This window comes from Lonchura striata, chromosome 5, assembly GCF_046129695.1.
Source record: "Lonchura striata isolate bLonStr1 chromosome 5, bLonStr1.mat, whole genome shotgun sequence".
NCBI classification, from domain to species: domain Eukaryota; kingdom Metazoa; phylum Chordata; class Aves; order Passeriformes; family Estrildidae; genus Lonchura; species Lonchura striata.
Window position 1 is genome coordinate 54,728,922 of NC_134607.1, and position 18,222 is coordinate 54,747,143.

Below are 18,222 nucleotides of genomic sequence, written 5' to 3' on the forward strand. Positions count from 1 at the left end.
TTAAACTCCAGTCTTCCCCAGAACAGTGTAATAGGAATCAATATTGTAAGCATCCAAAATTGAAATAACATACATATTATAGTGTTTGTAGTAGTGTAGTTTCTTTCTATGGTCCACCCTGGGGGCTGAGAGGGTCAGAACTGCCCTGCATACATTAAACCTCCACCTAGCAGGCAATGCATACTTTGACCCTGTCGAACTCTGACCCAGGAATTTTAGACTAAACAGTCTTCATGAGCTGGCTGACCAACTACGCCCTGGCTAACCTCCCAGTGGTTAAAGCTTTATCTTTACATAGTTCTGCAATCTTGCCCTCTGGGGAATGGCTATCCTCCCTTTCCCTTATTGTTTTCTGTGACTCAGTTTGCTTCTATGGCTGAAAAGCTAATCCAGATTGCAAATGTTATATTCACTCCACCATCTGCTACCCAAATATTAGAGATATGTAAAGTTTTACTCAGCAGTCTTGTTTCCAGTCTCTCAAGTTCCCCTTGAAGCTTCTAGGTACTGCTGGTTTGAGAACAGCACTCTCTGCATTCCATGAATGTGAATATCAGCCGTTTGGGATGCAGCACCATCTAGTGAAGCAAACTAGCTCAGAACTTCATAGGGACTTGAAATGGATGCAACCAGCAATACTTACAGTGGCACAGGCCACTTTTCCCAAGAGGCCAGTGTTTTATTAGTCATCTGGTAACCATTACAGGGAGTTCTTTGGTTAGCATTGCAAAGCACAGGCAAAATCTTTAAATGTTGCAGTTGCTGCTCTCCAAGCCAAGTTCTCGTATTTCATTTGTTCTGTAAAATTTATCTCTGAACACAGTGATTTCTAAATCCCCACATCAAAATCTTTTTTGCGATGTCTTTTCATTGCAGACTCAATTTTCTACCTCCTTCACAGATATCTGAGGGACGCACTCCCAGTCGTGCTTTGTTTAAATTGGCTCCCACCTAAATGGCATAGCCATTGTCACTAGATCTTCCCATAGTCTCACAATACCTGATGGATAATGGATCCACACAACTCCCAGCAGGTAACAATACTAAATCTATGTGTAAAATGAGTCAGACATGTTAGTCATAAATTAATCATATTTTTCATCTTCCCAATTTTCCAAGGATGAATAGTATCTAGATGATTCCCATGTCATTTCTTTGACCTTGCTAATGCAGTATTTTCTGATTCCAGTAATTCAGCATGCTGATGCTGTGTGTCTCCAACTGTTGGAAGGATAGTTATTTTGCTGTCATCTATGAATTACTTGGATGCACTTTTCAAGTGTATCTTTGCTCTACCCATCTCTATTGATCCTTTTCCTTGATTCACTGTCGAGAAATTGCCTCCAAAGGCCCTGGTTGCCAGGCACTCTGCTCACTTATGTTTCTCTCACTTTCATGTTTTCACTTCAGCTGTCCCTTACGCTCATCCTGATGACGAACATGGCAACAGAGTCAGTTTCCTTCACATCTCTCCCAAACCTCTTTACCACAGTGCCTGTAAAGAACTTCAAAACACATAGGTTGCTATAGGCACCTTCTATAACATAAATACGGGCTGGTAGTTTCCTATTATGCCACCTTTTTTGTTTGTCATTTGTTTGAACAGACAAACATAACCATTTAGAGAATAAGCACACTTTTATCTTCTATGCGTGCAGCAGGCACGGCGACACAACCGTAGTTGCTAAGTGCCATCCCTGGCACGCCCAGGGCGGCCCCGCGGGGCCGCTGCCCGCGGCCGTTGCCCGGAGACAGCGACGCGGCCGGGCCGGGCCGGGCCGGGCCGAGCATGGCGCAGCCCGCCGGGCCGCCGCCTGCCGCCGCCGGCCCGCAGGCCCCGCACGCCGCTTTCTTCGGGCCCGTGGCGCGGGGCAACCCGGTGGTGGACAGCTTCGAGGCCGAGCTGCGGCGCGTCCTGAGCTCCCTGCGGCGGCTGCGAGGCGCGGGGGAGGCCAAGCACGACCTGCACCGCCACGGGTAGGGCTGCGCCGCCGGCCCCGATTCCCGCGTCGCCGCCAGCTCCGGGAGCCGCTCGCCGTTCCCTCTGCCCCTGTCTCAGCTCCCTTTCGCGGTCGCACCCCGCCAGCTCCGGGAGCCGCTCGCCGTTCCTTCTGCCCCTGTCTCAGCTCCCTTTCGCGGCCGCACCCCTCCTCCTTCGCTCTGCTCGTTCAGCCGCCCCGCGGCTCTCCGCGCCGCCGCCCCGCCGCTCCCGGGCTGCCCTTCCCCGCCCGCCGGGCAGCGCCGGCTCGCCGCGCCCGCCCCTGCTGGGCTCCACCGCCGCGCCACGGGCTGCGCTGGGAATCCCGCGCCCGCTGCGCTGCGAGATAGCCAGGAGTTTACTGGCCAAACAAACTTCTCCAGCATTGTGCCAAAGTACTGGCAATCCCTTTCCTCCTTTCAAGTTTTTTTTTTTCAATATTTTTTTCATTTTAACGAAAACCCCTCAGAAGTCTGAACACCGCTTTTTTTGCCTTTTTTTTTTTTTTTTTTCTTTTTTTCTTTTTTTTTTCTCCCTCCAGTGCTTCCTGCAAGTGGTTTAGGGAAAAACCACAAGGGGCTCTGGAAGTTGCCAGCGCCACTGTTGGTTCTGTCAGCAGAGCTGCCTGTGCTTCCTGGTGGGAAAATCCCTTGACAGTGCTGCAGGGACTGGCAGCCCACCAGCATGTGATGCTGCTTGCGAGGGTGAACTCTGGTGGGCACGTACATGCCTTCAATAGTAGGGATACATGAGGATAACAGCACACAGCTCTTTTTGTGCATATGTCTCTGTCTACGTTGGTATCTTTTTATACACATAGATGCAGGCAGAGCATATGGTAAGTATAATAGTGCATATTTGTTTGCTCGCATACATGCATATGTGTGGGTATGCATAAGTCACGATTTTGTAATGCAGTTAAGATAGAGCAACTGGAATCCGTGTATGATTCATAGTGCATGCATATGTCTTTTACAGACTGTGCATTTCTCATGTAGCTCTCCCTGCTGCATTTAGGTGCATTGTGATACAAGACCTTAACAACTTGTTTTTAAGGTAAATAAATACTTGATTTTCTGTTGTTGTTATCTGAATACTACTTCTGTTCTAAGTTACAAGTCTTTAACATAAACCTCACAAGTTTCCCAGGGTATCAAAAGTTCCTTCAAAAAGAGCATAGGAGTTAGGTTAGAGGGTGGTTACCTTATCACTTATGTGTAGCTTCTACCCTTGCATATTTCATTCAGTAGTTTCCTAGAATTAGCTCACAAATTACCCTACTCTGAAGTAGGTGTATACATTTTCAGAAGGTACTCAGATTCTGCAGCTTGGCCTTTGTCTGAGCTGGAGATCCTTCCTATTCTAAGCTATCTGGCTTCCTAATTTGTTTATGGGGCAAGTTCATCATGGGGTCTAGGCCTAGGTGGATCATGCAGGTATCAGTCTCCAGGTTTTTGCCTCTAGTATGTTGGCATTTTATATTGTTTGAGCAGCTGATTTCAGTGGTTTGCTATTTTGAAGCCTTTTTGTAGTTTCATACCTTTTTATTTAGCTTTAACTGATAGGTATTTTTATATTGAAAGCTATTCTCTCCAGGTCCACTTAGAAGAAGTAACACTACTTGGCTGCTTCAGACACTACCAAAATTGCCAACAGTGGTTCTTCTATGTGTTCTTTGTATCTTCTGGTTGGCAGGCGGCTATGCTGAAGCTGAGCTGTTTGCAGTATAGTGCCAAGTTACCAGTTTTTGTGAACAGTATCTCCAAGCCTTTTTTTGCTTTACCTCTCAAACCTAAGTTCTGTCTTATTCATACTGGTACTTTGTGGACGTGACCCATGACCATGCGTACTTTGGTTGGCATGAGAGCATTTTCACATCTGAAGAAATCTGCAGTGTTCATTATGGAGATGAGAACTGACTCTATACAGGCCTTGATCTCAGAAGTCTCTGGTAGTAGTGATCCCTACCAAAATTCCAGGGCATTAGGAATATTGAGTAACATGAAGCTCCCAGCAGCTGCGCATGTCAGGCATTCTTCATTTGCATAGGGACAGTACCGAGGTAGAAGACTGGAATTCTGATTATTAGCATATGTTCAGGCAGCCGGCAAAGTCAAGACTTTGCTGTCAACAAAGTAAATTTGTGATTGTGAAATTTCAGGGGTTTTTCTCCCTACTGCTTCATTGTTTGATAACTCAAAATTGGAGCATGTGCTGCTTGCAGGAGCAGCTGTAGTCAGGCTGGTCCTAAGAATTTCTGAAGGTAATGACTATTACAGATGCTTTCTTGTGGTATTCACATTCTCTGAACAGAGAGAGACATGATTCCCTCTCCCCCAGGATTTTTCCTGGGAAGCTGTGAGATGCAGTGAGAAAGCTCAGAGAAAGAAAACAATTCTTATCTCTATTTGCTGCTCCTGTTTGGCACATGTGGAATGTGTTATGGAGATTGTTACCGGAGAGTGATTTGTTAATTGGACACCGGTGATGGTTGTTTGTATTGATTGGCCAATTGGGTCAAAGCTGGTTGTGGCTGTCTGGAGACAGTCACAGGTTCGTCTTTAGTATCTTTTCCGTATGATATAGTTCTAGTATAGTATTAATGTAGAATCATTTAACTTAATAAAAGCAATTTATTCAGCCTTCTGCAATATGGAGTCAGAGCGTGTTATTCCCCCTTTAAGGGTCACTGCTTCAATATTTTCCTATATGCTTTAAAGACCCCTTGCTATTCCATTTTCCAAACTATCTTTTGTGGCATGGATTGAGATCAAAGTCTTCTTGTTCTTCAACCAACAAGAAAGCCGGCTTCCACGTGGTGTATTCAATTTAGAAAAATAAAATTATCGGCCTTATTTCTCCAACTCTTTCAATCTTTGATGTTTTTAGGTCAACAGAAAGGCCATAATTTAGGCATTTAAATGTTCTAATGTAGGAAACAAAAACTACTGAGGACTTCCCTGGTATCTTTTCAGTCAGAAATAGCAATCAAAATTAATTTTTCCTCAGCTAAACAAGAAGTTGTTTTGCTCCATTTCTCCTGGCAGCAGGGCCATCAAAGCTTTACCATGAGCTATTGATTTTATCTCATGTTGTGTGGCTTAGCCACCCTTCTTTAATAAGATGGCTTTTGATCAGTATCAGAGAATTCTTTATACTTTTAGTAAAGATTTTAGTCGCGTGGGCCTTATCTTGTGCACGCTATTATGGGTTGACCTTAGGGAATTTTTTTCTATTATGGATGGAACTAAAGAAATTTCACCTCTGAGCTTCAATATTCCACTAGGTTTTTTTTAAGAATTCATTTACTTAACTTGTCTGGTGTCCTACAGACCGTTTAAAGGAAAGGCTAAGGAGCTGTTTGGGAAGTGTCTCACTCTCCTCTTTTGTCTGTGTCAAATAAACATTCCTGTGTCATTAACTCAGTTAGTCATGGCATTGTAGCAGAATCAGTTTATCTTAACCTTCAAACTGAAGCTGAAAGTCTGATCAGGTTTGTCAGTACTTTTGCTAAACTAGTTTTTTACAGATTTATTACTTATTATATCTGGGAATCACATGTATTAACATGAATATTCATAACAAAAAATGAAGATGACCATTAATGGGGACTTCAAGCTGTTCAGTCTGAAAGAAATATACTAGTCCTAGCTTTTGAGAGCTTCATCTATGGTCATTCTTGATATCTCTTTTCCATCTCTTTCTCCTCTTTCCCCTTTCATCCTAATAGCCATCAAATCTCTTGGTCTCTTGAAATTTTCTTAAATTCTTCATGTAATAGTCCAAGGGAACTTTGCTCAGCTGCCTGACAGATTCCTTTGCTTTGGACTCTCTTTGCAGATACTAACTAGTGTGGAATATTTTCTCAGTATAAGAACTCAGTACATGCCCAGGCTGTTAATTGGGTTGTTATAATGAGAAAAGTATATGGACCAGGAGGGACTCATTCCCTCATTTGGAAAGTACTCTTAATTTCACTGGGCTATGGTTTCCTTAAAAAATTTATTCTTAAAAATGCCTTAGAACATTTTATTCTGGTTGTTGCTTTTGGCCTACTTTGTGCTGTTACTGCATTTTTCCTGTAGGATACAACTTTAGGATGTCCTACTTATTTCCTTGCTTCTTACTTTCAAGAACTGAGAACTGTGCTGAGGTGATACTTTTAGAAAAACAAAAAGGATTATGATTTTTCCATTTCTTTATTGTAAAGGTAATTTTGACAGATTTCTCATAAAACCATCTGTTTCACCTTGAAATGTGAAGGTGGCTCACTGCTTTCTGTGTCAAAAAAATGTTCTTTATTGTGCTTTTTTTTTTTTTTAATTTGGTAGTGTTCTTAAAGCTAAAATGAAAAGTTATATGAGACTGTTAGGATGCATTCCAAGTGCTTGAATGTCAGAGAACAGTTTAAGAAAGTGTCTTGCATTCTAATCTACCATCCCAGTTTTAAGAGAAGTTGAAAACTTCTAGCCACCACACACCAAAAGCATATGGTTTATGCGTGACAATTCAGCTAGAAGGTTATTTTTCAGATGTTAATTTCTTAAATGTTAGTTTATATTTCTTCAGTTGCTTTCTTTCCTCATAAATTGCTACCTATAAATAATTTGGCTGTAGCAGTATCACAAGGTGCTCTGCTGACATTTCCGTGCAAGTGATTTGTTAAGAGAATAAATGCCAGAGATGCTTGGCACTGTGAACATTGTCAATACTAGTAATGATTTGCTAATGTGATTCTTTTATAAAAAAGTCCCAGTGCTTATTAGCAGTCTGTCTGATCAGTTATTGTTTTCCAGCTAGAATGTAGCTTTCTTAAAGAAGCGTGGGGTGGGGAAGTTGTACATGTGAGGGCATGAGACCATCAAACCATGGTTGGTAGGGACTGAAGTACTGGCACGATGCAATCAGTGTCTCTGTAGCAGAGGGAAACTTCTTAGAATCAGTTACCATTTCTGGGAGGCTTGCTGGTTCAGCAAAATAGGCAGTTTATTACACAAAGACATCCTTGATGACAACTGTGGCTAGAATAATAGAGGCAACAGACAGAGCATCGCAATTATTGCCATAAAATCCTCTCTGTCTTAGCAAGCGCGTCATTTGGTTCTTTCTGAAATGTACCCCTTAAAATATAAAATTCCTGAACATTTCCTATGTGACTCGTGGTGTAGCTCTGTATGCCATGAGTTCTATATACTATAACTCTGTATACTGTATAGCTTTATGGTTTATTCCATGGCTACCAGTTTGCAAAGTTGCAGCTTCCTGACCATACATTGTTATTTTGGGATTTTTTTTCCTGCTAATAACATTTGTAGCTTCCAGTCCAATAATTGCTGTAAACTAATTAATTGAGTCTTAGATATCAAATCGTTTCTTCCAATAGTACTTCTCAAATACTAGCTGAAAGGAGGGACAGATTTTCTGCTTGTGACCGTACTTGAACAACATAAGGGGATTATTACTAGGTCATTTTAATAAGAATTTACATGGGAGAAAATTCATCCTATTTAAAATGCATGATAAAAACTGGTGACAGAAATGAAACCCAGAAATGTTCCTGTCTGCCCATTAAATCTGGAATCTGGTTTTAATGAGCTCTTGCTTTGAAATATATAAAGTTCAGATAGATTTGGAAGAAAGGAGTTTTCAAAATTTGAAGCTTTCCTGATTTGTTTACTTGTTATGACAGGTTTACTGCCAGTTTAATCTGAAACCTCTTCTCATGTCTGTCTGTCTATCTATCTATCTATCTATCTATCTATCTATCTATCTATCTATCTTTTTTTTTTTTAGGGCAAATACTTTGTTTAACATATGGATCAAATATAAGCCACGACTACCGGAGTGGTATTACAATGAAAGACTTGTGAAAGTTGGTGATAGCCTTGTTGAGATCAAAGTAAGTAATTTGAAATCAGAAAAGGTTCAATCATAGACTTTGTTTCATTATGTTTCTACACTACTTTAATTTTTAATCTATGCTACTTTAATTTTTTTACTGAAAGCTATTCAGAAAGTAGCAAAAACTTTTACAAAATAATTCCAGTGGCGGTTGTTTGTATTTCTTCCTTTTTTATTGTAAAATTGCTCTGATTTTAAAATATATTTTCTATGCAGCCATTGCCTTTTCAAACACCCCAAAATCTTTCTTTTTTGCTTGATATTTCAGCATGATAGTGTACAATATCTGACTGTGCCTTTCATGCTGGTAAAGTAGAAGATGACAATGATAGAGCAATTCCACTGACTCAGCTTAATGCTCCATTAACCAAACATGAATAAAAAGAATTGTCAGGAGAGGAACAGAGAACAGGAACCAGACTGCAATTACATATTGTACAACTATACGTATCAGTGATGTTCCTGCACCTTGAATTATGTGTGTATTTCTGGTTTCCTCAAAAGGGGTAGATCACAACTAAAAGGAATTCAGGAACTTGACTGTTGAAGACAGAGTATTTGAGAGATGTTTCACTATATGATAACTCTATTTTTATGCTTTTACTTAGTCATACGTTACTGACTACTCAAGATGGGATGCCAAACTAGTAACTGTTGATCTGACTCAATCAGGCAAATATATTTTTATATACTATTTGTCCTTTGTGTTTCCTGTGGAAAAAATCCGAAGGGTGAGCCTTTTACAAGCTTAGTGATATTTTTGCCAGAAGGTCATGTCATAAAATATGGGGCTTTCAAGGATGGTTACTGAACAACACTCAGAAGCAGCTCAGAGATGTATAGTTAGAAGGTCAGTTCTGTACCTGCTACGTAATTTTTTAACATAATGGGAATAAAAGAAAATAAATAAAAATAAGAGGGCATAACTGGAAATGTATCAAGGTGGTTTGAGGGGCCGTCTTTTTGAGACGCATATCCAGTGAAACTGTTCTTTCACTCTTATGTCCTTTGCTTATGGAATGCAGCTAGGAGAGATGCTCTTTGTGCTGTTAATGAAGAGTGTTTATTTGTGGCTGTGGGGCATGGGCTTTTCTGCAGGCCAGGGAAAAGGCAGTAGTATTATGTAGGTGTTATGAAGTCTTCTATATCCTTCATTGCATGTGCCCTGAAGAATTCCACAGAAGTGGCCTGCTCCTGAATGAGGAACAGGCAACTTAAGCTGAGTTTCAGCAGCGCTCACTGGGAGGTAGAAGAAGGATTATAGAAGAGTCCGTAACTGTGGAGCCATTACAATTTGAAGGTGCAGGGTCACGATGTAGATTTAGACATACAGAAATTCTTAAGGAAGCTTGAACAGCAGCAATTTTTAATAGCATTGCCTAGACAATTCTGTTCATGTTTTCTTAATTTTTATATATGCCTGAAGTTTTCACAGCTTCTGGGCCTTAGGAATTGCTTGAAACATTACATGAAGCTTTTAGTGCTTGGGAACTGCTGCTCTCACAGAGTACTCAGTAAGATTATTTCAAATTATCAAATGCTGCTCTCTGTACTCTGCATTGCCTTCCTGAAGCAGTACTCCTGCTTAGTTTGGTCCTTACATTCAAGGTGTTTAATGGCCTGACCCTAGATTGCCGGAAAATAATCCATGTTTTTGCATAAAGACTTCTGCTTGCAACTTCAATCTTCTAGTGTAATGTGTTTTTCTACAGTAAGGTTGTCAGTGTTGTTGAAGTTGTTTTGCTGGTTAGCCCAATACTTTCAACTTTTTTTGGAACTCACACTTTTAAGTGCATTTATTTAACTTAATTTTAGAATGAAAACCTAGTTCTCATTCGATTTTTTTCCCTGAAAAGAAATAAATAGAAACAAAAGGTGATGGATGTTGCAAATTTTAAATGCATTACAGGAAGGATGAATGTGGTGTAAAACCAAGGTCTGTGATAGGTGGGGTAAAGCCTATTCCATAAGTACTCCTCTTGACTCCTAGTTGAAAATTGGTGTAGAATATTTTAAATTTTAACCTGCACATTTTATATAATACTTAATGACATGTAGTCCTTAAAAAATAATTATTGCATATGAATAGTCAGCAGGTAGGCACCGTTTAGCTTGCTGTCCTCCTGCTGTATTTTTCTAATGCCTTTAGATTCCATCTACTATGTGTTTTTTAGGATACAACTAAATTCATTAAGCCATATATCTGGAAATTACTTAATCTATTAGTCATCATATGATCAGTACTGACTCGTTTTTTCCCTGCCTCCCACTCTGCCTCTATCTGCCTGTTATCTTTGGTCATATGTATTTTAAACTGCTTAGGAGAGAATTTACCTTTTTGTTGTGTGTCAATAACTATCTTAACAGTATTCTGATCCATGGCTTTGGATTCTTAAGTGTTATCACAGCTTGAATGTATGTATTAGATTACACAAGTGACTGCCCATAGCTGTCCATGGAAAGTCAAAGTTTCTATGTATGGCTGCTGCTTTCACACAGCAAATAGGATAATAGGGCCATGTGAGTTAGACCCCTCAAATTATTAAAAATTACAAGTGTAACTGTGGTGGAAGGACTTTTAATTGAAAAAAAGAAGAGAATGCAGAGAAATAAGAATTTTGTGTGATTAAAATATTAAAGGATCATTTTTACCAGCAGTTAGTTATTTTTTCCTCAATAATTTATTTAGTGTGAGTGCTACACTTAGTGAAATTGGTAGAGAAACCTAAATGTAATCTTGCTGAAGGAAGTGGTGGTGATGATTCATTGAATGTCACTTCCAGCTCTGAGTCAGTGCTGAACCATAGAGTCAGCATGATTTTAGAGTGGTTCGACATGCTGCTGGGGAGCTCTATTTGGAATGAGACATAAAGCTCAACATCATCTTTGCTAACAGTTCTTAAAGACCCAGTGGCAATTTCTAGTCTGTTAATGCTGATTTCTTGGCCACATGTAAATTCCTGTTTTCACTTGTTTCAATCTTTTTAAATTCATCTTACTCTTTCTATCTGTTTTATTAAAAAAACCAGCTTTGACAACATGGAAACAAGGAAGAGAGAAGTGATTGTATTTATATATTGCTTATAAAGTTCTACATTATGAAGTTTTTTCCTGAAGTGTAGTATCATTGACATTACTGTTGTAAAACTGTAGAGTATTCCAGCAGCACTTTAAATTTATTACATTAGCCCAGGACTCTGCTTTATAATTGTTCTCTGATATGTCATATTTATGATTAGAATAAACAAAACTCACCAAAACTTGTGAAGAACAAGGCATTCTTTTAAGTATTTCAACCTTTCATATGTTAGGTGTTCACGTGACATGCTGGATATCTATATGAAACTGTAGTGCTTTACTTCCTGTTGCTCTTGGATGTTGATGCTTTTTCATAAAGATAATAAAAACCCACATGTTTTATAGAAATAGAAATGCAGTATATAAACTATAAAAAGAACATATGATTTTTTTTTTTTCAGGAATATAAGTTGGCACTTCTACAGTGTTATGAAAGATACCTTCAGCAGTTTGTTTCTGTAAACCTTGATGATGTCATGGGTGATGTGCAGCGCTTTAAATCTGCCTTTTTTCCAAATGGTGTCAGAGACAAAAATGCAGCACTTACGGTAGGTTGTGGGTTTTTAAAAATTTTTCTGGTCAAAGACATTTACAGATTCAAAGTAAGTAGCCTATTTTATCTTTCACAAATGTGCTTCATATTAATTACATATTAACATTAGCTAATCTTTAATAGCTTGTTGATATGAATTGCATTGGGATTTAATGATTGTATGTATGATATAAACATCTGGAGTTGGTGTAGATTTTTAAGAGGATATAAGTGCCTAATGCTTTTGTGGCAGAGCCAACCACCAACTTAGTGTTAAAACAGCATTTTTCTCTGAATGTGGTGTTCTGTAGCTGCTTACAACAGTTTTTGCACTGAAATAGTTGCCATTATCGACTGTCAGAATCAGGATGTGGGTAAAATCTGATAAATGTCCTGCAGTTTCGGAAATTTCTGTATTGTATAATCTAAGCACCAGGCAGAATGCAAGACAATTAAAACATTCTCCTGTGTTTTGTACCATAAGTGTGCAAAATCCTACTTGTAATAAAAGGTCATGACAGAAAAGCAGTGTTATGTTTTTTATAGCTTATTTGCTCACTATGAACGAAAAGGACAGAATGCTGAATACTTTTCTAAGTGCTTTAAGCTCTAGGAAGCTGAGTGACCTTAAGAATGTGTTGGAATCCTTTTGTGTTAATTGCTTATCAAGGTAGGGACTTGCAGCATACCTGTTGTTATTCATGGAAGAAAGTGCTTCAGTTGATATAGGGAGAATGCTAAAAACATGTTATATTTTATTTTAAGCAGTTCTTTGCTGAGAAGCTCTATTTTTGTACACGCTGGGTATTTTGAATTAACTAATGCAAGTTACTCTGCGATCAAAAACAAGGAACAGAAATGGTAGGCAGCTCCTGTGTATTGAGCTAATCCAATTAATATCCTTGAATCAGAGTTAGAGTGTAAATAGGTGTTTAGTGAAGAGAGGAAAGCAGACAGTTTGCTCATAAGCTAGAAGCAGATATCATGATAGAAGAGATACTTGGTATTATTATTTTTCTTTTTAAAATGTGGTTTGGCTTCCTAGAAAGAATATGATCAAAGACTATGTTAATACATTTTTAAAAATGTTTTCTAAATAAATTTGAAGTTCCAGGGATGCTCTCCTCTGTTTTCTGTATGTCTGCCTAGACTTTGAACCAGTCCTACTGGTAAATGTTAGGGCAACTCAATACTAAAATGCCTGTTCTGTAACTTAGCCTTTACAGACTGAGATATCCTTAAATTTTCAGATACGAAATTTAGTTGGCAATTATCCCTACAACTGGAAATGGAAAATGATAATATGTCAAATGATTACATCTTAAGGCTTTAAATGTAATTTTTCTTGCCATATTCCCACAGTTAGTTTTGTTTTTTTTTTTAATATAACATTAAGAAATGGCATTTTGGGACTAGAAACTTCTAGCTTCTGTGAATCAACTGCAACAAAATAATATAATTTCAAATCTTACCAGGTTAGGAGGCTTTTGAGAGAATAATAGGTACTGAATGGTCATGTCCCACTTAACCCTTTTTTTTCCCTGTTTGTTCAGCTGATGCTGTAGTCCAGGCATGAGTTAGGTCACGTTATTTTAGGTATTGCAAGGAAGAGAAGGAAAAATCCATCTGTGGAAAAGTAACAGATAAGAGTGAGAAATAAGATAGTGGTGATATAGATGGAGAAGTGTAGAAACGTTAAAACTTCCTTTAGTTTGTGGAAGACATCTACAGAGAAGCCAAGTGTCAAATTCTTTGAATTTCAGTTTAATGCCTCATTCTCCCTACATCCCTTCCAGCACTCCTAGTTCACTAGGTGCATTTTCATCCTGTGACACAGTGGAAAATGACTGGGGTTCATGGTACAACAACCCTGAAGCTTTAGCACTTTCTCCATATTCTAATGCTCAGTTAAAGGTCATGCTGATTTTTTTTTTTTGCTGTTATGTTACTCATAATTTTGTTGTACTTTGCTGATGTGGACTGACATATGCATATTTTAATTAACTTTGTATATATTTCTATGTGTTTTAGTTCCATGCTTTGCAAGCAAGAAATGTTTGCATTTATCAGATGGTTTGCAGCAGAGACAGAAATCTTCAGAATCAAGAGTCCCTGCAGACATGTCTCAATGCCTTGACCTCATTAAGACTCACTATGCAAGTGGCTCTACCTCAGGAGAATTTGTGTTGGCTTATCTACAATGGTACCTCAGGCTTTCCATTTACGTTTCTTTGCTAAGCAAAGCTGTGAAGGGAAACTTTTATACTCTTTATACTCTTTAAGGTCAACTTAAGGGGCATGAATAAATCTCTAGTTAGTCTTCAATCATAGTAGGTTTTTTTTTTTTGTAATTTTTTGTCTTTCTAATAGGAGGGATTTTAAAATTAAGATTTCCACAGTGTACATTTTGAGGTGGATTGTTATAAAAGCATCCACTTTTTCATCATAACTGTGCTTAAGAGTACAAATAAAATCAAAAGTAAGGACATTTTTGGAGTACATCCTGATTAACAAAAAACGCTTGAGATTTTTCTATCAGTTAAATGTTTGTTTTGATGGTTGTTTATTTTGGTTACTGATTTTTTTTTTTGGTTTTGGTTTGGAGGTTTTTCTGCTTGTTTGTTGTTGGGCTTTGTTTTTTTTTTTTTTAAAGGGAATTGCAGATCTAAGAGTAGAAAATTATTGTCTGCCATTACATCTTTGTATTTTTGAAAGTACTTTGAAGGGAAGAGTTGATAATAAAACCATTCTAAAAAATACCATCTGTCACTTAAGGATTTTGATCTATGTATAAGATTTCAGATTGCTTGCTTGTAATGCTTGTATTAGGGAAAAATTGAGAAAATAACGGAACTGCAAACTAGATGCACAGAGAATGATTTATCAAGATTTTAATTTCAGGAACAACAACAGTCTATTTTTGCTTTGAAAGGCAATGTTATTTAGTCAAAAATAAACAGACTAGTATGAATTTCACAGTATATTCTGAATTGGAAGGGCTGCATGAGGATCATCAAGTCCAACTCTTGAGTGAATGGCCCATCCAGGGATTGAACCCACAACTTTGGTTAACCATTGTTAACACCATGCTCTGGCCAACTGAACTACTATGGTCAATTGTTGCAATATAAATTGAAGACATAGTATGTTCTTGATTTAATTTTAAAAAATGTACTTTCTCTAAGCTATGATTGGTCAAAGTTCTTATCCTTTTGTTTTACTGGGACTGCTGTTGCCCTCAGTCCCTATTTCTGAGGTGTATTTTTTGATTGTATGTTTCTATGGGAGAAGAATTAAAATTAAAATATACTCACCTGCCATTCTTATATTGCACTGCCCGTGTGTGGTACAGGTCTCTGTACCAATCCTAGCCAATAATCTACTCTAATTAGAAGGAGGCAGTAACTCAGATTTTCCTTAGTTCCTGAACATTCTTCTGCAATTTCAGACAATAGATTTTGTGCCTCATTATACGTTTGACTGATAAAAGAAATCTTCCTAATATTTGCTCCATTTGAGCTTATTGGGATAATAACACCCTTCTAGCTGACAGCTGACATTGTGATGCCTCCTGCTGCCACAGGTGTCCCTTTCTGAACATTCATACAGACAGAAGAATAGGCTTTTTTTTTGTTTTCCAAAGCTGCAATGTCTTTTATACTTCTAAGACTGATTTTTAAAAAAAAATTATGATGTTGCTTGAGTCAAGTACATTTTTGACAGGTTTTTAATTTCTAAGTCATTTTGATGCTCTTGGAAACTCTAGTAGTTTTCAATTTTCTTCATGTCACTTATCATACTTAATATCACACAATATTGGTGGTGTCTGCCAGGACAGTGCTATGATGGACTAAAAGAATCATGTAAGGTAAGGTGTGTGAGAAGAGGTAGTATTTTATTTTAATGAGCGTGGCATTTGGAGATGAAAGTAAGATTTTTCTCTCTAGCAGTTACTAAGTAAAAAAATGAATTCAATAAATTTTTAAGATATCATTCTCATGAAATCTCACAATTATACTGCTTTTGAAACTAATATTGCAGAATAATTTAATGCTTTCATCTCTAAATTAGAAGTACAAAAAAAATTAGTTTTTCATTTGTTTAATGAAAAGTCATGAAATTGTTCTTCTCTGGAAGTAACAACCCAGATAATAAGAAAAAGTTTGAGTTGCTTAGCATAACAAATTTCACATGGGATTATAGAATTTACCTGTTTGTTTATTTTAATTTATTTTTGTAGGTACTATCCATATCTACACCATATGCAGACATTTGATGGTGATGGGTCAGTCTGCTAAGGTACGGAAAAATAAATAGAAAGGGTTGTAAAATTAAAGAAGTTTAGAAAATGGACCTGTGTTTTGCATAACAGTGTACCCTGACTTCAATTTCTCTGGCATTGCCAATAGTAGTACTTTGTCGCAAGGAAATAAAATGTCTGTGTTTCAAAGTGGTTGATTTCTAAGCCCTCATGCCTTCCTAAGTCTGTTCCTTCCTCAGCTGTGGAATGGAGCCCAACGTAATGTCTTGCTGGACACTGAGATGCCACACGTTAGGCTGTTTCAGAGGATTCCAGGTGCTTTGTTTTGGAAAGCTATATGTGTTCAAGAACTGATCTTTTGCATCTTAAAATATGGAAATGTGCTGACACCTGGTGGCCAGGATTTTAGTTGTGAATACTTGATAAAAATAACCTGGCCTCTCCCCTATACCTTGTTTTTTCTGAATATAGTTTTTTTTGGTCTTAGCTTTACTCTTTTCTCCTAAATCCTGGAATAGAATTTGAATCAATCTTAATATATTTTCTTACGTGATGTTTTATTAATCTTTTACTGAGCAGGAAAGATTTTTTATCTTTGAATATCTTCTATTAGAAATAGAAGTGATTTAGCACCTCCTTTAGCATACTCAGGTTTCTGCTATACAGGAAACAGGAATTGATTGTGGGTGTGTCTGATTCTTGAAATTCAGACTAAAGAAAATTTGTATATTGGCTTAATTTAGGGCAAAGATTGTGCACATTTTATGTACCTCAGGGAACTGCTGACCCAAAGAAAATAGTAAGAGGAAGATACAGATACTGTTCATTCAATTGAGAAGGACTAATTATTAAAATTAGACTGTTGTAATGACTATGTTGCCCTGCAAGTTAGGAACCAAGAATTCCATGGGTATAAATTAATCTAAGCACAGGTTTTCACTGGAAAAGACAGTCTCCATTGCATCCCAGATAAGCTTGCTGATCCTGTTGAAAAATGATCACTAGAGCTGCCAGAAAAGGGAGGGTTTGCTCTCAAGAGGAGATAAGAGAGAAGGGTGGGATCTTTGTCTGGTGGCAAAATTCTAGTAAAATAGAGTTGATAAGGTAGTTTGGAGTATAAAATAGTGCTTGACCACTAGTTTATGATGAAAAAAAAAGCCATTAATATGCAGGGGAATGTTTTTTAGTCAATAAAATATGTTAAAAATTAATTCAATTTCTAGTGGTTTCCCCCTTCTCTTTCAGTTTGTTCCTTCCAGGTGAGGATAAGTCTCTAATGCAAAATAATTACTTCTTATTCCTTTTGTAATAGGAAACATATTTATGTAGGTTAAAATGCATTCATTTTGAAAACAGATTTCTTTAATACAGGTCCTGGAATACTTACTGTGGGCCAGTATATGTATGGAATCATCCATTCCACTCTTATCTGTGCATTATTTGACGTGGAGAGCCACCCTATATGCGGCAGTTTCTCAGTGTTATTTTGATTGTCAAGCTGGCATTCATGGAGAGGTATCCTGATTTACCTTATGTAGCATTTCAGATGCAATCAAATGGGAAATATTTATTTAAGTATTCCTACTTATTATCAGATCATATGTATTTAGAGTTCTGTTGGTATTCCAAAGTTTTACTGCAAAGTGGAGATGTGTTTCCACATGTAAATGCATAGTCAAGTCAAATGCAATAACACTTTGTATACACTAACAGTCACAAACTTTTAGCATTAAACACTGACCAGGTCCCATGCATATGTACAAAAGGTATTTTGCAGAAGTTTTGTTTTCCTTTTCAATTGTTCAGGACCTGACTTTCATTGCAGATCTTTGCAGTTGTATAAATTCAGGAATGATATTATTCTGAAATTAGATATCAACATACAGGATATGAACACAGAGTATATATATTTTTAAAAATTCTTTGGACAGATATTTGCTCGCCGTGGTTTGATTAAGATTGACGAACTGAAGCAATTAGAAGATATCAGTTCTTCTCTGGAACATACAGAGACAGAAAAGATTTTTAGAGAGGCTACTCTAAAGGTATCATCCTGTGAGTCATTGTGAAAAGGTAGTTATGATCTCTCTGAACAGAACATGTAGCATACATGATGACTTACTTTTTTCTTTGTGTCAGATGTCAGTAATGATTTTCAAGAGAGCAGTATATGCATCCAGAAGAAAGTCAAACAGCTTTCGACGTGAGTCAAAAGTTAACCCGAGAAAAGCAGTAAATGTAAGTCTGACATTTCAAATAATCCTTCTCTTCCTTTGCTCCTGTCATGTGATGAAACCATGATATAATTCTTCTAAATAGTGCTATACATGAGCAGAAAGTTTTATATTTTCGATTTTGTAAGTAACAGAATTTATTAATAAAACTCAGAACAAGCTTGGAAGTAGGGAAATTGTACTAATTATTACTTTAGAAAATTATCAGGAGAGATCTGCATGGATCTAAACTACATGG

At 37.7% G+C, this 18,222-nt stretch overlaps 1 protein-coding gene across 1 annotated transcript in view; it reads left to right on the forward strand.

Moving 5' to 3' along the window:
- Positions 1-1,774: 1,774 nt before the first annotated feature.
- Positions 1,775-18,222, forward strand: part of CFAP54 (cilia and flagella associated protein 54) — a 101,573-nt gene continuing 85,125 nt past the window's right edge. Inside the window, exons 1-8 of the mRNA XM_031507516.2 lie at positions 1,775-1,977; positions 7,772-7,877; positions 11,359-11,505; positions 13,521-13,692; positions 15,730-15,788; positions 17,122-17,265; positions 17,682-17,795; positions 17,890-17,988. Coding sequence (XP_031363376.2) covers positions 1,790-1,977; positions 7,772-7,877; positions 11,359-11,505; positions 13,521-13,692; positions 15,730-15,788; positions 17,122-17,265; positions 17,682-17,795; positions 17,890-17,988 — 1,029 coding nt within the window. The 5' untranslated portion in view covers positions 1,775-1,789. The remainder of the gene's footprint in view (positions 1,978-7,771; positions 7,878-11,358; positions 11,506-13,520; positions 13,693-15,729; positions 15,789-17,121; positions 17,266-17,681; positions 17,796-17,889; positions 17,989-18,222) is intronic.